The following is a 23,867-nucleotide window of genomic DNA, read 5'->3' on the forward strand; positions in this document are numbered from 1 at the left end:
ATGGAGATGGTGGCACGTTTACGAGGGTGTTTCCAACAACGACTCATTCTGAATGCTATTCGCGACAAGATGAGGCATCCCGAGAAGATATACCTCATATAGTCGGCAAAGACTAGTCGCGATTCGAGATCCGTTAGCGCAATGTATTTATCATCTCTGCTTCGTACCACTTCCGCGTTGCTTGTTTGCTTTGAGCGCTTGGTTTCGTAAATCCTCGGACGATCTCCTACTACATATTGTCACATCATTTACAAGATGGCAATAGACCAATAGCAATTTGCACACTGTGTTCATGCATACTGATTGTATTCCTCATTCAGCAACATTTACAAGAAAGCGCAGCACGGCTGCGCCTATCAAAAAAGTATATATACAAAAAGTCGACCAGAGCATAAAGTCTAGCCTATCGTCGTTTCAATCCTCCGGATCATGCAAAACATACACATCTTACTCCTTGCGGAGAAGAGCTTCGCGGAAAGCACGGCGACCACGCTTAGCCTTTCCACCCTTGCAGTTCTCAGAGTTGTGCGCAACAGCCTCGCTGCTAGCAGCAGGCTCCTCAGAAGAAGGCACGGGAGAAGCAGCAGGCGAAGTCTCCTCAGCAGGCTGCTCAGTAGGGGTCTGAGCGGGAGACTGGGCGCCGCCGCTGGTGCTGGCATCCCAGACAGCGGGGGCGGGGAAGGTGTAGTCCTTGTAGCCGCCCCAGATGCTGAAGTTGAACTCTGGGTCGTCCTTCTTGTAGGCGCCGGGGAACTTGACGGTGGGGCCGGGGGTGCCGCTGCCGCCGCCGGTGACCTTGACTTGAGCACATCTGTTATGTATTAGCCGATGTTGTTGTAGTAGTGAATAGAAAGACGTACGCGTAGTAGAACTCAGCCTGGCCATCGTGCGCACCGTGAAGACCAACGTGCTCAGAGCGGATCAAGTACTCGCCCTCTGGCACCTCAGCCGGGACAGTGAACTCGATCTTGTTGCTATCCCAGGTGCACCAAGCATCACCAAGAATGTCCTTGTCGGGGTGGCAAAGACCAGACTCGAAGATCTTGAACCACTCGCCGTCACCCTCGTACTCCTTGACGGAGCTGGGCGCCTTGGACATGTAGACAAAAGCGGGGCCGGGGTGCTTCATGGTAGCGCCGTAGGCAAGCTTCATGGCCATCTTGGTGCCGGCTGCGACCTCCTTGACGCCGGTCTTGCCAGCGCTGGCGAACGAGCCCTTGTTGCAGCGGAAGTCGTCCATGTCGGGGGTCATGTTGTCGAGGGGGTTCTTCCACTTGGTGGGGTTGAACTTCTCCGCACGAGTGTTCTCGCGGATGAACTCGTAGCCCTTGGACTCCTGGCCGTCGGTAACGAGGACATCGAAGGTGTAGTGGGCAGAGGCAATCTGCGCAATGGCAGCTGCGGCGATGATGGAAAGCTTCATGTTTGAGGTGGGTAGTGGTGGTTGGTTTGGTGGTTGGTAGTGGGTTGGAAGATGAAAAACGATTGTATAGTAGGACTAGCCTGTAGAAACGAATGTAGTAGCGAAAAGCTGAAGAGAAGCGAAAGACAGTGTGCAGAAGTGTGCTGATGAGCTCTCTATCGTGGTGGTGTTTTGCTTCTTATGTATCTGAGCATGCGTTCCTATCTGAGCGCTGTGGTCAATGTCGCTAACCGTTTCCAGTGACCAGAGCTGGTCTTTCCACCCATCCCTTGCAAACCCCTCTTCGCCGACGTTGGTTTGCACCATGAAACAATGCCTCAGGTGTTTCTTTCCATCGACGCATGAGGCCGAGATCTCTTGGCTGTGGCCGTATTTCCGCTATCCCGCACAGCTGTGGCGAAGCGAGATGAACATACGAAGGGATGAGAGCTGTCATTGTGGTATTGACCCCCGTAGCGCCCGCTTTTTCGATCCTGGGAACCGCGGTGGTGGGCCTGTCACCATACGGGTGCCTGTTTCAAACCATTATCTTGGCAGTAGGAGACTTGGCGGTCGGAGGTCTCATCAGTTGAAGATGTGCAGGTACCATGCTCGACGGACCTTCGCTGCCGGTGCAGACTATGCACAGTAGTACAGGAATATGTGAGCAGACTTCAACGTTCGGTCAATAGTGGATCGACACTCATGAACGATTCGCAGAATGCTGTTATCATCAGTGTTGCGATATCTCTTTCCACTTCCAATATCTCAGCGCATGAAAACGCAGCAAGATTATTTCTCCGCCTCTTCAACGTGAAACGAGTAATGACGGAAAGGGGGGGCACGGCGGGATCGCACATGCTGAAGGACGTGATGATCGGGATCCAGACACAACCAGACTGCAAGCCCACTCACGTCTGAGTTCGGGTGAGCTACTACCTACCATCTAGCGCTCGCTGTGCTCGTACCCACTGTGCCAAAGATAGAGACTGCATACGGGTCTCGGAGGTAGAGCGGCTACCGAAGTCTGTGTGGTTGTCGAAAAGAGCAATCTCAAGACAAGACTCACGGAGGGCACCAGTCTACACCATTATATATCACGACCGCAGTCAATTGAGCCTGTTGTTGCGCTTATTTGAGCTGTTAAGACTCAATTTACACGATGAAGGCGTGCATCCAGGCTGGTGGGTTCGCGAGATGGAGCACTCCTGAGTCAGTAGTGGTTCACTTCAACCTGCACTTTAGCCGTAGGCCTATCACCAACGACCCTTTTCCGATGTATCCACACCGCAATCTCTTGTGGAGAGACAGGCTGTAGCGTGTTTCTGTTTCCGCCTGTGGCTTGTTTCAAACGTTGGTGTTGTTGCGGAATGCTACCGAGTGTGACCGCATAAGTTCAATCCTGTTATTTTTTGACACCATGGTGGGGAAGCCTGCAAACGACGAAGGAAGGCGCCTCAAGAGGTTGGCAATAACATCGTGCATAGGCTTGTATTGGCGCATAACAGCAGTTATCTCGTCGTCGGTCGGCGGCTCGAACTACCGAGAGCGTTGGGCTCTGCATAGTATACCGGATTAGGTCCGATGGGATTTCGCTCCACAATCCGATGCAGCAGAGGCATGCTTCCGCAACTAAGCCAAAGACGAGGGAGGTCCACTGAAGTGCAGTAGCGGTGCGGCGTGATAACTTCTTAGTCTCCTTGGCGTCTGTCCCCTGGGCTCGGGAGTTCTGGAGGGAGGTCGGAAAGTTCTCGACTCGTGACGTGAGGTTCCTTGTCGGCCGTTGAGTCAAACCCGATTTTCTACCGACACCGTTGGGCCTAGCGTGCGAGCCTAATTCGACAATACATTCCTCGTGCTGGACGTGTTGCTGTGAGCCTCTCGTTGTTGTTCAGCAATCGACGCGTTGCGATGAGATGGTGTTGTGGTAGTGGTCGTGTGTTCACGACGTTGCAAGACGTCCCCGCATCGCCTGACCGTCATACGTCATCACTAACAAATCATGTGGCATTGTTTCCCTGCATGTCTTTGATCCGCGATGCACGACAAACGCTTTTTGCAAACTTTAGACGGGGAAAAGCCATGAAACTATTGTTCTTGACATTGAGATATCCAACTACTCTTCTTTCCCCACCCGTACAATAATTGGCGGGCCGTCATCGCAAGGACGCCCGAGACAGTACCCCAAGCATCAGTCAACATGTCAGCAACCAACGAGCAACCAGTCGAGACGCCAGTCAACAAACTCAACGCAAAGCAGCAGAACCGAATCCAGAAAAGACGACTCGCACGTCAGCAACTCACTGCGCACCTCGCTCTTGTACGAAAGAACCGCAAAACAAACGACCCTCCACGGATCGCAGGATGCATGGGCGCACCGCGAGGCCCAGACGGCCGCTTCCTCCACCGTGAAAACGTCATCACAAAAGCAATAGAGAGTCTCAGCATACAAGAGACGACAGCAAAGCCGGTAGAAAGTGTGAATGAGAAGCCAAAATCCTGGACGCCATGGGTAGTTCCGTCGCTCTCTAAGACACCAAAAGCTTCCCGACTTTAGCTTCATACAATACCGAGGAGTACTTCATAACCCCATCACCCAACCGTCTGATCATCGTGGACGCACCGAATACCTCCCCGCTCCCTCATTCCCTCACAGAACGAACCCGTCATGCTCCCTGTCAGCCTCTTCCTGCGCCCTGCCAATTGGATCATCCATGTAAAGGACCTTGACTTCCCACATACTACTCGCGTTCATACCGATCAAGATACCCCCTCCTTTGGTCCCCTTCTCCCATCTCTTAGTCTGCTTCACGTCCTCTGTATCAAGGAGCAAGACCGTGAAGATATGTTCAGCGTCTTCCTTTGCATCAGCGCGGTCGACGTAGGAAGCGTGAAGCTTGGTTGTAGCCGCGTATCCTTTTGGCTTGGAAGCCTCGAATTTCGAAGACAAGGAGGTAGAGGAATGGTGTTCGGCATGGGCAAGAGGGCCGGCGGAGATAATAGTGTAGACGGGCGCGGGCAGGATATCAAAGACGTCTTTGTTGATTTCGCGATGTATCTTCAGTACAGTGTAGACGCCGCGTTGGCCCTCGACAATGAATGTGTCGAAGCCTTTTTCCAAGAACTCTTCATCAACCTCCTTCTCTTCATCTTCGTCATCTTCAAACAGGAAATCGGCGTTTGGCTTCTCTTTCAGGAGGGCGTACTTGTCGATTGCGGGAGGTGAGTTGCTGACGACGTCTTCGATTTGAGGAAGGAGGTGGTGGAATGCTTTCGCAGGGCCGATGAGTTCGTAAGAATCGATGTGTGGTCGGATGATGCTCAAGTACCAGATTGTGTTGGGTTCGACGTCGATGAAGGCGAGTTCGTCGACTGGCTTGTCGACTTTGGGAGCGGGGATAGGAGTGGATTTGTTAAAGGGCATGACTTCATCGTCGCCTTCGAAGTAGATGCCTTTGTCCATGGTGAGATGTAGGGATAGTCGAGTATCTCAATGTCGGTGCGAAGGCAATGTAATCTGGGGCGGTACTTGAGAAGTTTATGAAGGTGAGAGAGATGGGCAATGTATGCGTGAAGAGCAAGCACGGACTCAGTAGCTTGCGAGCGTTTGTTAGATGACGTCGTCGCTTGTGGTTTGCGGCATCGCGGTGAAGGCGGGACTGGCGCCTGGAGCTATCGGGCTCCAATATGGGGCGCCGACAGACCGATACAAACGATCTTGTATACCGCTACGGGGGTTGATGGCGTGCGATATCGCCCAGACAAGGCGGTATGTAGGCGCCAACTCGCTCATCTGAAATCGTAGAATGATATCACAGCGGCAGTTCGAAGTGACTCCAGACGTTCGTAGAATTGTGCATTGGTATCTCCTAGCAAAGTAAGACATTCCGCCTCTTAGAATACATAATGTGCTTTTATATTCAGTCCCTGAACGCCGGAGCGCCATACGCATGCAGAACGTGACATGTGATTGTCACTCAGCCTTCCATATGACTACACCATCTAGTGTCTCTTCGCCCTCTTATCCTTGCCAGGCCGTTTGCTTGCACCACCGCTGGGCTTGCCCTTCATCCTGCGAGCCGAGAAACCGCTTCCGTCTGCGCTGGATTCGGCGGTGTTACTCTTCGCGTGACGCTTCTTGCCACCGAAGCCGTACTTCGAGTCCTTCTTCTGGCGCTTGTTGAAGTCCTTGCCGCCAGCACCACCGCGACCGCGGCGCTCGGACTTGTCGTCATCAGCGGTAGCGGCGACGTCGAAGAGGTCTTCCTCGTGGGTAGCTGTGATGTCGGCTCCTTGTCGCTCTGCATGTTTGTCAGTATACTGCCAGTCAAGTCTTGGAACACAGGTAACACGTACTCCTCTTGAGAGTCTGGATCTTCTCAATAGTGTCCTTCTTCTCCTTGGCGCGCTCCTGGAGCTTCGCGACTTGAACCTGCTTTCCGAACTTCTTCAAGTCTCTCTGCTTGCGTGCCTCTGCAGCAGCCTTCTTGCCTGCCGCGGCATCAATCAGCTTCTGCTTGATCTTGCCCATGTGCTCGTCGCTCTTGACCATCTCCGCGAAGTAGTCGGCTGGCCGAGAGAACGACACACCCTCCTTCTTCAGCTTCTTCCGCGCATCCTTGACCGAGGACAGACATTGCTTGTAAAAGGCGAGCTCACGGTTGAGGTCGTCCTCGACGTCGGCGATCTCGACAGGCTCGTCGGTGGTAACGGACTGGTATTCCGAGAAAGCGAGTTTCGAGTAGGGGAGTTGGATGCGGTTCAAGGCTGCGGTGAGGGCGGCGGTGTTGTTGATGGTAAGGCGCTGGTGCGGGATAATGTCACCCTTGTCCTCTGAAGCGACGGAGTCCAGATCGGATAGCGCAATGTCATCCTCGTCATCGTCATCGTCCTCGTCATCTTCAGCGTCTTCATCTTCCTCTGCGGCCTCATCAGCCTGTATCTCCTCCTCGTCTGAGCTGATGTCGCTATCGGTGTCGTTGAGGTGATCAAGGTCTACTTGAAGTCCATTGGGCGCGTCTTCATCGTCGCTTGCGTCATCGTCGTCATCCTCGCCCTCGGTCTCCCACTCGGGTTCCTTGACTGCTGGCGCAGCCTTTGCGTCGGCCTTCTTGTCCTTCTTCGACTTTCTTGTCTTGCCATTGACCTTCACCTCTACCTCATCCAACGGCACAGGCACGCCGCCCTCCTCAGTATCCTTTTCGCCCTCCTCCGCAGCCTTCCTGGCTTCGCGCTTTTCCTTGCGCTTCAGCGCCTGCTTGACGTACTTCTTCTGCTTCTCGCGCTTGATGTCGCGGCCCTGGTAGTTGTCGAGCGCCGACTTGAGCACGCCTTTCTTCGCCATGTCGTCTGAGTTTTATGAGGTTCTGAAGGGTGTGGAGTATCGGACGTCGCAAAAGACAAGACGTCAAAGCTTCCCAGAAAATAATTCGTGAACTTCGAAGTCTGGGCGCAGAAACATTTTAGCGCGCACGCTAGCTTGACCGCCTACGAAACGGGCAGGATGCCGCGGCGAAGACCACGTGCTCCGCGACCTTACATATCCACCGTATGCGCATCTCTCCTGTTGTATTGTAGCAGACAGCTTGACAATCGCCTTGTGAGATACTTAATTATTCCGCATTCGCAGACTCCCCGACTCATTCTTCGCTTTCCTCACAAACACATTCAATCATGGCAACGCCACAACCACTAGCAGACCGCGCGCAAAGCGACACTGCGGTACGTGCTTGTTACACTCACGATGCCCCGCTCTACCTAACACGCGCATAGTCTGCCGTCTCGAAAGATGCCGAGAGTTCTGGAGAGCTCACAGCAGTTGTTGACGACCTTCTAAACCAACTCAACACCAAGTTCACCACAGTCAGCAGCGAGCTGCTTGCCAAGAGTAAGTACGAGCACGTCTATGGCAGGTACATTGAAGGCTAATAACGCGTAGTGGATGACATGTCACGGCGGCTGGATAACCTTGAAGCAACTATCCAGGCTGGAGATGGTACCAAGGGCTCAGGGTCTGGCAAGTAGATTTACAGGGAAAGCATCATGTTTGGTCAAAAGCAGGCGGTGTGCATCGCGCCTGTCTCAGTCATTGGCGTTTGGTGTTAAATTACATAGATCGTATGCAATCTGGGTATTGACTTTTGGTTCTCTGCTACTTGTTCCTCTTTCTCATTGTCATGATCACGTATGCCTGTCGCTCCTGCGCCAGGCCTCTTTGCGCCCCCAGCTCATCTTATCATCTTAATAGTGTTGATGGTATGCCTCATTGCGGAATCTTACTTCACGCACGGGTCGTCTACAACTCAGACTTCTCCTCCTCAGCATCACCCATGAACTTCCTCAAGATGTTGCTCCTGCTCATCAGGTCATCCATCTTCTCGGGTGCCAGGTTGCCCTTGGCAATGAGTCCCTGCAGACGCTTGAGCTCCTTCGCAGCGTACTCCTGGTTGGCACCGATCTTGTTGAAGACCTTGACGTAGTATTCGGCGTACTTGTCCTGCAGAGTACCGGCGAGGGTCTTGGCCTCCTCAGCACCGCCGGCCCATGAGCCCTGAAACTTCTCAATGAGGGTGTTGAAGGCCTCGATGGTGCCACCAGTGGCGTCAAGACCACCACCTACAGCACGGTGGGTACCGGCGTTTGCGTTGATGAAGTCGACGAAGTCCTTCTCGGCACGGGCGCCGTTGTAGGGAAGAGGCTCGGTGGAGCCCTTGGGGAAGTATTTGATGGTAGGGTAGGATGACACGCCTTGCTCCTGTGCGAGGGCCTTGGAGTTCTCAGCTTCAGCGTCGACCTTGGCGATCAAGACACCGGGTTCGGTAACGAAGTCGTTCGCGAGGGTCTCCCAAACGGGGGCGAGAGTCTTGCAGTCTGCCAGGTGTTAGCGATGAACAGTCGATAGAGAAGAGGCTAGTATAACATACGTCCGCACCATGGAGCAGTGAAGGCAACAAGCACATCCTGGTCCTTTCCAACCTTCTCCTTGAAGGTCTTGTCGTCCAAGTAGACGACCTGGCTAGGCAGCTTGCCCTTGACCTTGGGCTTGACCGAGCTCTTCTCCGTGATGAACTTGCTCAAGCTCTCGAGGTCACGTCCGCCGCTGTAATCCGTAGGCTTGTCGCTCTTTCCATCGAACCACTTGAGGGTAGGGAAGCCTGAGACACCGAAACGCTTGCCGAGCGCCTTGTGAGCATCAGCATCGACCTTTGCGACGCTGACCTTGTCTCCAGCGTGCTGGAAGACGCCAGCGAGCTCATCGTAGACGGGGGCGAGATTCTTGCAGTGGCCGCACCAGGGAGCGAAGAACTCTACGAGGGCGGGCTTGCCGGACTTAAGAACGACATCGTCGAAGTTGGAGGGTGTGAGGTCGATGACGGCCGATGCCGAGGCAATTGCGGGCAGCAGCGCAATGGCTGCGGGTATTAAATTGCGGAAAAGCATCTTGGAAGTGTATGAAGCTCAAGGATGAGTTGAAGCTCCAAATGTGTGTTGAAGAGCGGTGGGAAATCTGGTGGGGAGCTAGAGCAGCACAGCGGCTATCAGGGTCCCGCGGTGGCGATCGCTAGTCTGAAAGGTGTCCTTACGCGTCTCAACTTTACAAATCCAACACCAACGCGACAGGATGACGTACACTGGATAGTGATCACGTATACTAATCACGCCCGAAATCGCATTCATAGCTGTTGATAAATGTAGTTTACTACGATATGCATTCAATTCCTGGGTATCACAAAGACATCGCCCTCCAGATCTGCATGTGGCTATCACCTCTCAAACCTTCCATACCTAATGCAACGACATCTTCCAGTTGTTCCCTCCAGTCATCCCATAGCTACCACTAACCGTCTTCTCATCCTCCTCCTTCTTGCTGTCCTCCTTGACCTCTGGCTTGGCCTCAGGCTTCTTCGCCTCTACCTTCTCCTCCTTAACCTTCCCGAGCTCACCAGCAACCTTCTCCACAGCAGCCTTCAGCGCCCTCACATCCGCGCCCCTGATCTCCTCAATCTTCTTTCCATCCTTGAAGACCATGAACGTAGGCATAGCTGTGACACCATATTGCCCCGCGATCTCCCTTTGCTCATCTACGTTGACTTTGACGAATGCGAATTTCCCTGGTGAGGCGTGCGTAGTGGAGAGTTGATTGTAGATGGGCGCGATTTGCTTGCAAGGTGGACACCACGTCGCGTAGAAGTCAGCGATGAGATAGGTGTGACCGTTTAGGAGAGTGCGGAAGTGCAATGGTGCTGAGATCTCTGTTGGCATGGTTGATGTTGGGGTGTTTGTCAAGGCGGCGTGCTGAGGTTGTGTGTCGAGTGATTTGAGTATTGTGTCTTGCTGAAGGGCTGTTGAAAGGCGACTGTAGCGTATTGAAGCTGTGTTAAGATCCGGGCTGCACTTTTGTATTTGTTTGACTGCGATGGCGCGACCTTGTGGAATGTTCTTTCCAATAGATGCGCCATACCACGAATGGTCTGGCCAATCAGCATTTGTCATCAGCGTCACGATCACGTGTCTCTGCGCTTGCCGCATCTGGTAGTCGGTGATAGCAGTTCTGCGCGGGAGAGGCTATATATGCTGGCGCAATGCGTATACGGAACCTTTGAGGGAGTCATCAGTCATGCAGATGGGAGGGCCTGTTCTCAACCGACGGATGGTCTCGCGGAGGTTGATTCGACAGTGCAATGATATACATGCTGAGTGGTAGCAACCTTGAATTCCAGAAAGTCCACAACGCCTCGCTATGCCATCATGAGTAGTTGAACCCAGCTGCTTCTCAGGAATTAGACGACCCTCCAAAGCTCAGCCCCCACCCCTGCCCAGTATCTCCTCCCTCTCCAACACCTCGGGCTTGAACTTGATCAAAAAGACCGTCTTCCCTGGCCACAGACCCTTGCCCTCTTCATCGCCTACACTATGCGCTGTCACGCCCTCGGTCGGAAACCCCGCACCATCACAAACACCCTCAATTATGCCCGCAACAAAGGCCGCGCAGTTCAAACTCGACAGTTCTTTGGGCAGACTTATGTATTGGTTCACCATGGGGTCGTTGTCGAAGAGCATGTACTGTCCTGGGTCGGTGCCAGACTTTTCTAATGCATCGGCAGGTCGACCGAATAGGTAGCGGTATAGCTGTTGTGCAATGAACTGGAGGAGAGGCAGGATACGAGTGGGCCGAATGCTCGCGAGGGGGTTGGCGGTTCGGGAGAGGAGAAGGTCGAGTAAGCGGAGGCCAATGGGGTAGCCTTGTGTATTCAGTCTAGATGGTGTCAGAACGCGCTCAGCTGGAAACTCAATGCGGTATGTCGCAGTGCATATGTGAAGTTCCGCAGCTGCATGTATCTAGCATACCTCTGCTCCAAGTCCCCCACATCCTTCGCGCCCTTCTGCGCATATGCAATCATCTCAATGAAGAGGTACGCAAACGCCGCCCTACTAAGCTCCGCATTCTTACTCCGGTTCAAATTCCTGTCGTATATGCTCTTTTTATTCGACGGGTACCGCAGCCCAGGCCCTTGACTTGGGGTGCCGCTCATTGCGATGTGCTGCCCTTGTGGTTGCGATTGTGTGCCGGGTTGCGGACGGATCGTGGCTGCAGAGGAGGACGTCGATGGCTTTTGCGCAGTGTCTACGGAGCGAGAGAGAGACGACTGGCGCGAGGGGTAGTACGAGTGGTGTAAGGGCAGGATGTTGGACATGGTCGCTATTGAACCCTGGCGGTGTTGTTTGGCGGAGTGATGTGGGTCGGAGGGTCGTGCGTCGTGCGTCGTGCGTCGTGCGTCAGACCTGCCGCGGGTCGAGGATGCTAGCGATCATCTTCGGTGCTTAGCTAACACTCGACGTTCACAATACAACAACTCTCAGGACTCTCGACCACTTTTACTCGGGAAAATCAGTAGTGCGTTCTGTTTGCCTCACCGGACTGAGAAGCTCAGCGCCTGCAGATGAAAAGGGGAGTGAAGGCAATCATAGAGCAGCGAGTTAGGAAAGCGAGCTGTGTGAGAGGCCGTGGACAGTACGTCAGATTCTTTGATAGCGTGTTGTTCAATACTACGTATCAAGTAGGAAAGCAGACGTAGCAACTCATAAGAAGCCACTATCTCCAACATCTACATCTCTCCGTTGTGTCGCGCTTCAGCATGACGACAAACCGCTTGGACTCCGCGCTTCGATCGCCACCCATCGTGCTCAGCAGCAGTCTCCATGTAACCTTCAGGCATCTCAACCATATCTCCATACAGCTTTTCAAGCTTCTTTCTCTCATCATCCACACCCTCCGAGCCGACGACTTTGCGTACCTCGCCGGTCGATGCCTTCTTCCAGTCCTTGTACCACTCTTTGAACCTTTCGGTGAGATTCATCTGGTGCCACTGAAGGACTCTGGTCATAGGTTGTACATCGGTGCGACGGATATCGAACTGAATCGGAATGATGGCAGTGGTGTTGTTCGGATCCGTAGCAACATCGCGCATGTGAGGTGCACCGGACTGCTCGACCTCAAGCTCCGCGCGCAGGTCACCGTTGAGCTTTCTCTGTTGCTGTAGTGCAGCCAAAGCGTCACCGCGTTCCTTCTTCATCCTCCGTTCAGATGCGAGGTGGCGTTGCTTGTCGCCTTGAGCGTCTTTGGCTTTCTCTTCCTCCTTCCCCGCCATGTCCTTAGCATTCTTGACCTTCTTATTGGCACCCTTCAGCTTCCGCGTCTTCCCATCGTTCTGATTGCCCAGATTGACGTTTTCGTACTCGATGGTCTTGAGAGTATCCTTCAGCTGCGTGTTCTCTGATCGCAGACGCGTAACCTCACTTTCGAGGCGGTTGAGACGGCGTACGGTGTCGGTCGGGAGGTCAGATGCCGCGGCAGCTTTCGACGTCTTTCGATCCAGATCTTCGATGGTCTTGCCTCGTTCCTCAGCCTGCCCTTTCCAGTATTCGCATTGCTGACTTAAGGTTGCGATGGTAGTTCTCAGACGGGCCTCTTCGCCGTGTTTCGCTTCCTGTTCTTCATCGACTAGGTTCTCGTGCCAGAGGCCCCCGGCTGACTCTACAGTAGACGCTTTGGATACTGACAGACTAAGCGACAATGTCCCGGAACGCAAGTCATCAGGGTCGTGGAAGAGTGCGTCCAGATTGAAGCTCATCTGTTGTGGGTTAGTATGAGCGCAGGCTCAGCTGTTCTTCGACTTGCCTTGGATTGTACTTGGGTGGCTACACTGTCTCGACACGAAGAAAGCGACGATTCGAGGTTGCAACGTAGTTGTCACGCCAAGCATTTAAACCCTGGCGAGGTGAAAGCCAAACAAGACGAAACGGGAAGGCGCGCTGGTCACCGCTTCACCGTAAGGCATCCTCTGGTCCGATCACTCAATTCTCAATTGCTCTATAACAGCTGCGAGATCTCGCACGCGGAAGGGCTTCGGAACTGCGTCGTCCATTCCAGTCTCTCGCGCGCGCTTCAGTTGCTCGGGTCTTGCATTTGCGGTAACAGCGATGATGTGTAGATGCTTATCGATTGACCCGTCTTCCTGCGCAGCGCGAATCATACTCGCGCACTCAAGCCCATTGACAATGGGCATCTCAATGTCCATAAGAATGACGTCGATACGTGGCTCATCGCCGCGTGGTTGCGATGAGGTTGAGCCTTTCCAGTGTTGCGTAGTTTTGATGAAGTCGAAAGCTTCTTGGCCGTTGTCGGCTGTGTAAACGATATAGCCCTGGAGTTGCAGCTGTTTCTTGAGCACCCGTTGATTGACCATGTTGTCTTCAACAAGCAGGATGCTAGATTGCGTGGTCGGCGGCGCATCCGCAGCGGTACCCATCGCATGAGGCAGCGACGAGGTTGGTCCTTCGGTAGTGATGGACTTTTCGGAGCTCCTGGTAGATAGAGACGGTCTCGGTGGTAGAGCCCTGGAAGCTTTTGTATAGAAGGCAAACGTCGACCCGATATGTTGCTGAGACTGGAAGCCAATCTCGCCACCCATCAAGCCCACCAATTTCTTGCTAATGGACAACCCCAGCCCAGACCCGCCGTATTTGCTGTAGGTCTTGGGCATGTTCTGGGTGAACTGGCTGAAGACGCGCGCTTTGGTCGATTCATCCATTCCGCATCCTGTATCTTCGACTTTGAACCACAAGAATATTGACCCGTCCGACGGTTCGACGTCGAGTACCGGTTGATCGGTTGGTTCACTCTTTTGGACTGCTTTGATGAGACCGTCAAAGATAGCAGTGGGTGGCCAAGCTGCTACTCCGATGCGAACAGTGACAGCTCTTTCGGCGGATCTATCCTTGGTGAACTTGATTGCATTGGCGACCATGTTGAATAGCACTTGTGTCACTCTGCCCGGATCAGCATCGATCCAGTCAACGTCGAGTTCGCTCAATGAAGCATCAGCTACAGCTACAAGCTGAACTCCAGCCTGTTCAGCCTCAGCTCTGAAAGTGCTTTCGACTTGATTCAAGAAGGTCTTGACGTGAAAGACTGTTGGACAGATCTCCAACAAATTCGAATCCAGTTTGGAGAGCGAGAGGATGTCATCGATGATACGTTTCTGATGCATGGTGCATGCCATGATCGTATCGACAGCATCGCCAATACTGCTGTTCAAATTCCGCAAGTCGTCGGCGGTACGGGAGTTGTCATTGTCGGGTGCGCTTCGCTTCTCGCACTGGTTGAGGAGAAGCCTTACTTCAGAGAGCGAGTGGGCTATGGAATCCGCACAGTGCATAACAGCACTAAGAGGATTTCGAATCTGCGGTATGTTAGGACATGCAACGACCCGTCCGGAATCCAAAGCGTACTTCATGGCTCACCATGTCAACGAAGCTTCGCCCTGTTAGCACATGGAAGCACACCCTGAGTAGGTTGTCATTTACTTCTCTTGTTGTCGTTTGGCCTCCACGGCTTCTTGCAGCCGCGATTCGCTGAGATGAAGCTGCTCCAGAGCTGCTGCGCGAGCAAGCTCTTGTTGTTTGAGCGCTTCTTCTTTGGCGAAAATGTCATTTCCTATGGCAATGCTTTCTCTCCGGATTTTCTCGGTACGGCTCCTAGCTTCAATGTTTGCCATCGAGATCACTTCGTGGGAGAAGTCACGATGGAGTGTCTTGATCCAAGTTTGGTAGGAGCGGTCGTAAGGTGTACGAGGTGCCAGACCGACGATTAAGACAGCATGAACATTGGCAGTCCGGTTCGAGACACTTGGCAATATAACCGCCTGGTGGCAGGTGTCGCCATAGCATCGGTTCGTAGATGCTTCGCACATCTCCTTGGGAAGAGTACCGTTCTCAGCTTGGAGAAGTACCGGCGAACGAGAATCGACACTCCTGAAGAAGCTTTTCACCCATGCTTCATCCATACTTGGCTTGATTGTGGATAAGGGTGCGGCTGGGAAGGAGCCAACGGTGCCGGAGAGGGCAAAGGCTAGGGAGTTGGCTTGGTTGTTGGAAGGACCAATCTCGTTCACACTGTCTTGGTTCGTCTCGACGCGGTACAGAGCAGCGAACGATATGTCCCCATCTCCGTTAGATATGCCCTTCAAAATTGAAGGCCATAGCGTCTCCAGACTCGAAGCAGTCTCGCAAGCATTGCGGAACTCGTCTAGAGAACGCTCGCGGCGAGAGTCCAACACGTCTCGGGTAACGTTGTGGGTTGTGGCATGGAAGCCGCCCAGGGTCGGCGGTAAGCCCGTCGTGGTGATGGACAAGAAGATTTCCTCAAGGCGACCATTTCGGGAGAAGAAGAATGGTGTATGTTGGTCGCTATCAACTCCAGACTTTTCGCTTGCGTACCCGCTCAGTGTGTCGCCTTCGGGCAGCTGCTGAATTAGAGCTGTGTTGAGACTTATAGGTCGCCCTTGGTACAGCGGATGGTGGTCATGCAGCAGTCGACCATACGCTGTGTTGTAAAGGACGGTCGAATCCGAGCCAAGTAAGAAGAGCTGTGGTTGAGGAGAGAGCATGGCGACATGGATGAGTAACAATAATTCGCGAGGCCACGATGAAATGAGTCCGGCGGCGGTTCTGGCCCAGTCCAAGTCCCGAATATACTGCAAGTCGGCGTCGATGGCTGCGTCGCCCGTCGGGCTCGTGAGGAAAGAGAGGTGAGGCTGCTCAAGCTCTACCGCCATAACGATGTCGATAGCGCGACCAGACAAGAGAAAGATGTTATGGTACGGACCCGCGGGCTGCTGCGCCAGTATACATCTCAGCCACAATCCGTCGTTGGTGCCGGTCCCGGGGTCAACGGCTTCATGAGTGGCAAGCCAGACGTCTCGTGAGAATCTAGACCGCGCAGGCCATGCAGATTGCTCTGTCCAGAGTCTGGACTATCGAACCCATGGACCCCTACACTGTTCTCCGGAACATGCCGTTCAAGGGCTAGGCACGACGCACTGTCTGGTGGGGAGGAACCTGCGAATACGTTTCAAGTATGCAGGCAATGGCTTCGCGATGCCATACAGATGCCGCCTTAGAGCGCTGAGTCGCTGACGCTCAACGCAGCGAGCTGAGCCCATCCCTGAAAGTGTTCCGCAACCACGGGGCACATTGATGTGAAGGGCATAGCCAGCCAAAAACAAAGACTAGCATAGATGAGGCATCACGGCAGGAATGCAGTGGATTGGCGTGCATAGCTCGCCTGTCAAGCCTCAAGCAGCGTCGTGGCCAGATCTCTGCAGGTGCTTCAGCCTAGCCGACAGCGGCTAGTGCACCCGCCCCTTCTGCGATCTCGAGGCCCGGGACTATCTTGCCGCCCGTTGTTTTTTAGCCACAGCTGACCTTTCTTCTGCTTCGGCAGGAGCGATAGGTTAGTCTATTCAAGCATCGTTCAAAAGGAGTTTCAAAAGCCTCGTGCCTGGCTTCCGACTGGTTTTGAGGCAGTTGTGGCTCCAATAGCTGCCGGCACTCCCTACACCTCGCTAGCGCGATCGTCGATCTGTTCACACTACGGATTTTGCCTTGGAGAGAGATTCCATTCGTCCAACAGCGGAATAGACCTTAAGCTCGAAAGTTGAACCTCCGTTTCGCTTGACCATCTCAGCGAAGAATCCAAAAGGTTCGCAGTGTGAGAGGAAGCGCTCCCTAGACGACGCCTGCGACACTTCACAACGAAAACCTCTCGGAAAACCTCAGGTGCGCAACCCACAATCATTCATGGGTTTTAGCTATGAAGGGGCTGATGTATCACGGCCTCGCGGGACGCCGGTCGTCCTTTCGTAAATCGTTGGGCGGAAGGAGCACACAGGCATCGACTCTTGCACTAATGTTTGGCAGATCCGGCTACTCCACCAGCGTGTTCAAGTCACTTCCACCCTGTCTGGTCTGCCGCCTGATCACACGTACCATTATTACATCCAGAATTGTATGCAGTCGTAGCGCGTAGTCACGCAGTGTGAGCAAAGTCATGATGGATGGGGTCTACTGACGACATGCGCGGGTCGATGCCTGTTTTGGCGAGAGCCCCTGCACTAGCAGCATTGTGGTTCGCACCGCCAACACTGCGACTTCTTCCATCACGCATGCGCCACCCCCATTACGACTTTTGTTGATTGTCGACACTCGAGTCCTCCTATTCAGTGTCTCTTATACTAGGCAGACGCGGCGACCGGGTCACGCATGTGCCGCTAATGTGGCTGTGGGAAGATCCTGACGGCCCTCAGCCACCAATCGATTCCTGTGGCCCCGAAGACTCAATGTACTTCAAGATGATTACAACTAAGCTTTCCAGACTTCTCTTTTATTTCGTGTAAGCATGGCTGTACTTACTTTAACCTTCCTCGTTCCTTGGAATACCACCAACTTATGTGCCACCTGCCGCCTAGTCGCGAAACATGACACAACACAACGGTACTACGCGAAACCTCTAAAGATAGCGGCTGCGCGAGGCTGTACTCTCTGTAGATACTTCTACGAGGAGCTTGTCGTTGGCTTCTTAGGACGCTCCGTTGGAGACGCCCATCTTGAAGTAGCTCGGCATGGACCTTGTCTAGCAGTAATCGACTTTAGCAACACGTTGCATCGGTTCGAGATATTCACTGAGCGTAGGTAGCAGCGATAAGAAGCTACCGATAAGAGGCTGACACTGAACAGGTGAGTACCCAAGCAACCAGACTTTCTTCAGACGGATCCACTCGCATGCCGATTCCGAACCGTGCTGGGATTTGATACATACATGGCTCGACAGGTGCACATCCACTCATGCATGCTGTCATCAAGAAGGAACACCGTCCATGCCAAGCATACTGCTGAACGTGGAGACGTTGAAGCTGGTACATGGATCGTCCTGTAGAGGCGACAAGCGTTATGCCGCACTCAGCCACTGCTGGGGCGCTGCGGGCACTATGTCAGCCACCTTAAGGGCAACCGTGGAAGGGTTCAAAACTGGCCTGGACACCCATTACCTCCCGCAAAACTTTCGAGACGCCATCTACGCTACCCGAAGGTTGGGCCTCAAGTTACTTTGGGTCGATGCACTTTGTATCGTACAAGACAATGCTGCGAGCCGCGACCTAGAAGTCAGCAACATGGGAAGCTACTACCGAAATGCTTTCGTCACGCTCTCCATACTGAGCGCACAAGACTCCCATGTCGGCTTTCTCAAACCCCGAGAGTCAGTATCAACGATCAGTCTGGGTGAGAACCTTCATCTTCGTCGAGCGCGGCCCACTTGGAGCGAAGTGCTTCAGGAATCCCCACTGAACAAACGAGCGTGGGTATTGCAGGAACGATTTCTGTCAAGGAGAGTCGTGCATTTCGAGAAGAACGAGATCTTCTGGGAGTGTCTCGAGACCTCTGCAAGAGAAGGTAGTTTGGAGGAGAACCCAGAAGCATGGCAAGAGGGCGAGTGGTCCAACGAGAGCTTCAAGCGCTGCCTTACTTTCGCCAACAATTCGGCCGTGGGGGAGTTTGGCAGACATGTGCCGGAAAGCGAGGCCTTTATGATGCAATGGTATCGCATTGTATGTCAGTACTCTCGGCTGAGTCTCACATACCGCAGCGATGTCTTCATGGCGATTGCTGGCATTGCGCAGATATTTTGCGAAGTCACCCATTTTACATATAAGGCTGGCTTCTGGAGAGAACATGTCCATGCTGGCCTCCTCTGGTATGCCGACGGATCGCTCATGCCCGTGCGACGGGTTACCGCTAGCTCCAGTCCACCTTCTTGGTCGTGGGCTTCTCTGGATGGCCCAGTAAACATGATCTTCAGCCGCGAATCAAGGACGATCGACACCCAACTTGCAGCCACGGTGCTTGAACACCAACCCAAGCTCGAGCGAGCCGTTACTTCCTTTGCGCATATTGGGGATGGCGTTCTGATGCTGGAGGCCTATAGCCTCGACGTTGTCTGCCGCTCGTGCTCAGACGGAAGCGCTCCATACAGCGACCCTTATCTTCGCATGGTGGTCGAGATTTTCGACGAGCGTGGTGTCTGTATCGGTACAGGCTACCACGATCGCATCCCAGAAAACTGTAATACCCAATGCCTGGCTCTGATCGTATCGCAGAGAGTGAACAAAAACTTCAGTAGCACTCCCATTACTTACTTCCTGCTGGTTGTTGAGTCGCACCGCTTTGCGGAGACCTGCTACGAGCGAATAGGCATCGCGCAGACAGCCGATAAGACTTACGGTCATGTACTGGACACGTTGAACATCAAGCCTGAGCAGAAGAGAAAGGTTATACTTGTCTAAATACACATTCCCAGCATGTCTTTATCTCCTAGTTCTTCCTGATGCTTGCGAAAGCTTTCATTCCACGCCTTCATTTGAGTCCACCCCGCGTATCCTCCTCCTCTCACCAACGACCCACCGATCAAACAACATACCTTCAATCTTCGGCCCAGGGTGAACATCTAAAATCTCATAAAACATCTCATAACCTCTTGGTCTCTGCTATTTCTCCAGTCTCTCAAGCAGAGCAAAGTCCCTCAGGTGGGGAGTCATTCTGTACTCATGTGCGCGTAGACGGTACCTCAGTACCACCTCTCTAAGATCTGCGAAACCCCCAAGCGATGCATAAAGGCCCTCACAGTGATCGAAACTGCCAACGCCGCTGAACCAAGACGAAGACCATGTATCATCGATAACAATACTTCGGACCCGAGCGAGGCGTTGTGGAAGGACTGTCGACGTGAAAATAGACAGCATCTTGTTATTGTCGAATTTGAACGTGTTATTGGAGTAGAGCACCGGAATGGCCTCGCGGTACCTGTACTTTTTGTAAGTCTTCTGCTCAACGAGACTGCCCGAAAGCAAGGAGGAAACAGACATTTTCTTGCAAGTTCTCAGTATCTCCGTGTTGCAACCTGACATCGCCTTTATCCTCCAAAGATCCCAAAGTTCCTCGCGATTAAACCTCAACCCCACTTCCTCCTGCTCAGAGAGCATAACCGCATAGATCTGCAGTCTCAACTCCGCAGGCAACTTGGTAAAGAACAAACTTTGCGATTGATGTTCCGCAGTCTTCCTCCATACCCCCTGGGTTCTGTCAACCGAAACACTGCGCTTTCTCTTCTCCAAGGCACGCACGCGTCTCCGATGTTCGATTTTAGCCAAGGCGTCATATCGCCTTTGCTGTGCTGTAGATGGACGGCCGGGGGGACGTTTGACACAGGTCATGGGTTCGATGGATCTGATCCAATAACACAGACCACAGAGAGGGCAAGTGACGAGTTTGCAGCAGAGGCGCAGGGCGGAGCTGGTGTGCCATGTGTATACTATGGCATCTTTGATGGGCTCAAGAATTGGCATCGTGTTGTCTGAATGATGTGTATGTTGAGATCGGGGTTTGCTGGCTGAAGATATGTGTTGTGGGTGGCCTTGTTTGATCTTGCGAAGGAGGCACAGTTGGTGGGGCCCGTCCCCTGTCGTGGCTTCGTTAGGCAACCATATCCTTGACGGTGAACACACAGCCTATCTTCCTCCAGATCGTGCTTGGCATATGCTCAATCTTTGCCTGGTTACTAGTGGTGCTATTCGGGGGAAGTGGTGTCATCTGGTATATACATAGCTCTAGCCAGGCATGTTGGGTGAAACCGACAGCTACCGTGAAGGTATTCGCAGTATCGCAGATCTCAAGCGCACCACCGCAACTCGCAGCGATTGCCTCCACGTCAAACTATCAAAGCATGCAGCACGTTTATCACATCACCGTAGACTACACCTCTCGCCAACTTCCCACCTCGTCCAGCCCTCCAGACACCACGTCCTACGATCGTATTCCCGTTCCCGGAACCTCTCTAGTCCCTCCATTGATCCAACAATCTCATACCAAACCTCCACGCCACCCATATCATTCCTTCGTCCCATCTCGTCCAATAACGCAAGCTCGCTCTGTAGCCAATACGGATCGCCACCGGCAGATAAGACCTCGTAGCTCATGACCAGAACCTTCAGCCTCGGCAAAGAAGTGATGATTGTGAAGAAGTCGTCGTATGTACAGTTACGGCGATATCGTTCCTCCTCGGTCTCATAATCGGTTGGACCGTCAACCGTCATTGTGCTTTGGGCGATGGTTATGTGCGTGAGGTTGGCTAAACGCGGTGGTGGAATGGAGCGGGTGAACATGACGAAGCCACGGTAGGTTTTGAAGCTGAAAGTATTGCCTGAGTAGAGTACGTCAATGGCTTCGCGGTAACTGGTGGAAAAAAACTCAGCGGGTGTAGATGTAAGTGTGGGGTATACTAACATTCTTTTACAGGCACGCAATATGCTTACTGAGCATCCAAGTTCAGCCTTGAACTCGAACACTTCCTTCCTGCCATTAGTGTCTGCCTTTGCCTCTGAATCCACAACACTCATGTTCCGTTCGCACAGAACCAACTCATAGATCATCACTCTCAACTCTGCAGGTAATCTACCAAAGAGATTGCTCTGCAATTGCTCCACGGTTTTCCTCCGTCTCGTAAACGGCATCTTGGTGTGCTTCCCGTCCACAGACACACTTCGCTTTCGGGTTGCCACGGCCCGCTCTCGCCGCGCCTGCTTTACCTCGCTCATGACGCGGACGCGCTCTTCTTGCTTTCTTCTCCGATTTCGCCCAGTGCAGTCGCGGAACCCGGCTGAGTGTTTGTAGTAAGGATAGCCCAGACATGGGCATGTGAAGCGCTTTACCCAGCGACGAAGGCGGGCGCTGTCGTTCCAAGCGTATAGGACAGATTCATGGATATAAGTGAACGGTCGCATCTCTAGCCTAGCAGAATTTTGTGATGATGAGTTAAGAAGATTGTTTTTTTGAATGACCTTGCGGATTGAAATGTTGACGGACGCTGGTGAGGCTGAGCATCGGGTGGCTATGCGGGGCCATACAATAGGCAACAACTTTGTACCATGCCGTTTCGAAGGAATGACAAAAGTAAGCGACCTAGAAGTCTGCATCGCTTTGGAACTTTGTAGAGACCTGTTTCAATACTCATGTAGTCTGCAATCATCTGTCTAGGTTGTTGCTTGTGTACGGCAAAAATGAGGAGAGGGAACGAATGCGCGACACTCTGCGCAATCAAGCGCGACTGCGCATACATGTTGTAGCCAAAATACACTATGCGGCAAGCTCCTCAGGCCAATGGGATACGAGAAAACTGATAATGTGTATACTGAGCATTCAGAGCTGTCTGGAGTTTCTACGAAAAGTCTGAAGCTGTTGTTTCACGAACGGAAGGAGCACAAGAGCCAAGTCGGATCAACAAAGCAAGAGCCCAGCATCCGGGTTACCAAAGTTAGTCATTCCACAATTTCCCCGCCCCCGCAAACCTAGCCTCGCGCCAACTCCACCGAACCCATTCGCATGGCACCACTGGCAGCCGGGTATACGGGACTCACGGAGACATCTCCTGATATCGTGACTATGCCAGCCCCGCTCCCGTTGATACCCCAGCGTGCAAGCGGACGCGGCCCTCTTGTGCGAGCCGCGTCGCCTCACGATGCCCGCAATCCGGGCTTGGCCATTCGTCCAGAACCCGCTACATACATAGATATGTAGGGCGGCACAGTGCGAACAGTGGGTACCCTCTTCTAGATCACATGTACACCTGGGGGCTGTGCGCATACGTTCCGAGAAGCGGAACCGAGGTCGCTCCTTTTTAGAGTTGGCAAAGCGGAGAGGTGCAGATCGTGTCATGTCATCTGCTATTGAAAGCGCATTTGTAAATACGGTCGTTGACCGAGAGGAATCTGAGTTATGGGACTACCGAACTGGGGTGATCAAGACCGGGCTTCTACATTCACCATGCGCGCAGCAAGATACTACGGCAAAGAGGACATCAGGATTGAGGATGTGGATGAGCAGAAGTGCGGGGCGGGACAAGTCAGGGTATGTGTTTGGTTCTTTAGAAGCGGCTTGCGCGATGACTGACAGTGAGTAGGTCGCACCGGCCTTCGTAGGCATCTGTGGTACAGATCTCCATGAATACCTCGGAGGACCTAACTTCGCGCCGACGACACCGCACCCGTGTACAAACGAGACGATTCCTATTACCCTGGGGCATGAGTTCTCAGGGACTGTGACTGAAGTGGGCTCGGATAACTCGAGCTTTACGGTGGGCCAAAATGTCGTCGTTCAACCAACAATATATTGCGGCAAATGCGAGGCGTGCAAAGCAGGCTCAGAAAACGTATGCGAAAACGGAGGCTTCATCGGGCTCTCGGGAGGAGGGGGCGGTTTGAGCGATTCAGTCGTTGTGCCTGAGGGCGCAGTATTGAACTTGCCCACCAACGTACCGCTCGACGTCGGCGCGCTGGTAGAGCCACTGGCTGTTGCGTGGCATGCAATCTCAGCCGCTCCACTAACACCCGAGTCCGTTGTCATGGTCCTGGGTGGTGGACCGATCGGGCTGGCAATCGTCCAATGTCTCAAGGCCCTGGGTACCAAGAAGATCATCGTGAGCGAGGTGTCGGGCGCGCGGCAACGCTTCGCAAGGGAGTTCGGCGCGCACCATGTCCTCTGCCCCAAAACATACGACGTTGCGAAGATGAGCAAGGCTCTGAGTGGAAAAGATGGACCGGATGTGGTTTTCGACTGCGCTGGCGTTCCCGCAAGTCTCACAACGGCTTGCACGGCGGTGCGCGCTCGAGGGACGGTCGTCAACGTCGCGATTTGGGAGAGGGAAGTTCCGTTCAACCCGAACATGCTCGTGTTCCGGGAGGCGCAGTACACAGCCGTTTTGGGCTACCAAAGAAAGGACCTCGAGGCCGTCATCGAACATCTAGCTGCTGGTAAGTTGTGCGGTGAGCGAGAACTACTACCTTCGGATGCTGACTTGTCTTTAGGTACTCTAAAACCCATGAAGATGATTACCAGCAAGATTAGTCTGGAGGATCTGGTAGAAGGCGGGATCAAAGCCCTGATCAACGACAAGGAGAACCATGTCAAGATCCTGGTTGAAGTTGGAGGTATGAGTCGCGTGGATTCTGCCATACACTGAAGTTGTCGTGTTCATATAGATCGAAGATATCCAGTAATGCTATGAGTGTATTGTGGT

The 23,867-nt window shown here is 53.2% G+C and overlaps 10 protein-coding genes across 10 annotated transcripts; 3 read left to right on the plus strand and 7 right to left on the minus strand.

The window, feature by feature from the left end:
- Positions 1-447: 447 nt before the first annotated feature.
- Positions 448-1,423, minus strand: J4E87_007592 (uncharacterized protein; the record flags this gene model as incomplete). Its single annotated transcript, XM_049379186.1, has 2 exons — positions 448-811; positions 861-1,423. The coding sequence occupies 2 exons, from the start codon at positions 1,421-1,423 to the stop codon at positions 448-450; spliced, it is 927 nt and encodes a 308-aa protein (XP_049231097.1).
- Positions 1,424-4,052: 2,629 nt separating this feature from the next.
- On the minus strand, positions 4,053-4,865 carry J4E87_007593 (uncharacterized protein; the record flags this gene model as incomplete). Its single annotated transcript, XM_049379187.1, has 1 exon — positions 4,053-4,865. The coding sequence occupies one exon, from the start codon at positions 4,863-4,865 to the stop codon at positions 4,053-4,055; it is 813 nt and encodes a 270-aa protein (XP_049231098.1).
- Positions 4,866-5,404: 539 nt separating this feature from the next.
- J4E87_007594 (uncharacterized protein) lies at positions 5,405-6,746 on the minus strand (the record flags this gene model as incomplete). Its single annotated transcript, XM_049379188.1, has 2 exons — positions 5,405-5,703; positions 5,759-6,746. The coding sequence occupies 2 exons, from the start codon at positions 6,744-6,746 to the stop codon at positions 5,405-5,407; spliced, it is 1,287 nt and encodes a 428-aa protein (XP_049231099.1).
- Positions 6,747-7,075: 329 nt separating this feature from the next.
- On the plus strand, positions 7,076-7,426 carry J4E87_007595 (uncharacterized protein; the record flags this gene model as incomplete). The annotated part of the gene is made up of 3 exons (XM_049379189.1): positions 7,076-7,123; positions 7,175-7,289; positions 7,341-7,426. The coding sequence occupies 3 exons, from the start codon at positions 7,076-7,078 to the stop codon at positions 7,424-7,426; spliced, it is 249 nt and encodes an 82-aa protein (XP_049231100.1).
- Positions 7,427-7,697: 271 nt separating this feature from the next.
- On the minus strand, positions 7,698-8,842 carry J4E87_007596 (uncharacterized protein; the record flags this gene model as incomplete). The annotated part of the gene is made up of 2 exons (XM_049379190.1): positions 7,698-8,272; positions 8,326-8,842. 2 exons carry the CDS (start codon positions 8,840-8,842, stop codon positions 7,698-7,700), a joined length of 1,092 nt encoding a protein of 363 aa, XP_049231101.1.
- A 345-nt stretch (positions 8,843-9,187) lies between these two features.
- Positions 9,188-12,534, minus strand: J4E87_007597 (uncharacterized protein; the record flags this gene model as incomplete). The annotated part of the gene is made up of 4 exons (XM_049379191.1): positions 9,188-9,873; positions 10,213-10,658; positions 10,751-11,112; positions 11,551-12,534. The coding sequence occupies 4 exons, from the start codon at positions 12,532-12,534 to the stop codon at positions 9,188-9,190; spliced, it is 2,478 nt and encodes an 825-aa protein (XP_049231102.1).
- Positions 12,535-12,753: 219 nt separating this feature from the next.
- On the minus strand, positions 12,754-14,121 carry J4E87_007598 (uncharacterized protein; the record flags this gene model as incomplete). The annotated part of the gene is made up of 1 exon (XM_049379192.1): positions 12,754-14,121. One exon carries the CDS (start codon positions 14,119-14,121, stop codon positions 12,754-12,756), a length of 1,368 nt encoding a protein of 455 aa, XP_049231103.1.
- Positions 14,122-14,265: 144 nt separating this feature from the next.
- On the minus strand, positions 14,266-15,519 carry J4E87_007599 (uncharacterized protein; the record flags this gene model as incomplete). Its single annotated transcript, XM_049379193.1, has 1 exon — positions 14,266-15,519. One exon carries the CDS (start codon positions 15,517-15,519, stop codon positions 14,266-14,268), a length of 1,254 nt encoding a protein of 417 aa, XP_049231104.1.
- Positions 15,520-17,913: 2,394 nt separating this feature from the next.
- Positions 17,914-19,083, plus strand: J4E87_007600 (uncharacterized protein; the record flags this gene model as incomplete). The annotated part of the gene is made up of 1 exon (XM_049379194.1): positions 17,914-19,083. One exon carries the CDS (start codon positions 17,914-17,916, stop codon positions 19,081-19,083), a length of 1,170 nt encoding a protein of 389 aa, XP_049231105.1.
- A 3,532-nt stretch (positions 19,084-22,615) lies between these two features.
- J4E87_007601 (uncharacterized protein) lies at positions 22,616-23,810 on the plus strand (the record flags this gene model as incomplete). The annotated part of the gene is made up of 3 exons (XM_049379195.1): positions 22,616-22,699; positions 22,752-23,601; positions 23,656-23,810. The coding sequence occupies 3 exons, from the start codon at positions 22,616-22,618 to the stop codon at positions 23,808-23,810; spliced, it is 1,089 nt and encodes a 362-aa protein (XP_049231106.1).
- Positions 23,811-23,867: the final 57 nt, after the last annotated feature.

The sequence above is a fragment of the Alternaria ethzedia genome (assembly GCF_023757985.1).
Source record: "Alternaria ethzedia strain BMP 0044 chromosome Unknown scaffold_21, whole genome shotgun sequence".
Lineage (NCBI taxonomy): Eukaryota > Fungi > Ascomycota > Dothideomycetes > Pleosporales > Pleosporaceae > Alternaria > Alternaria ethzedia.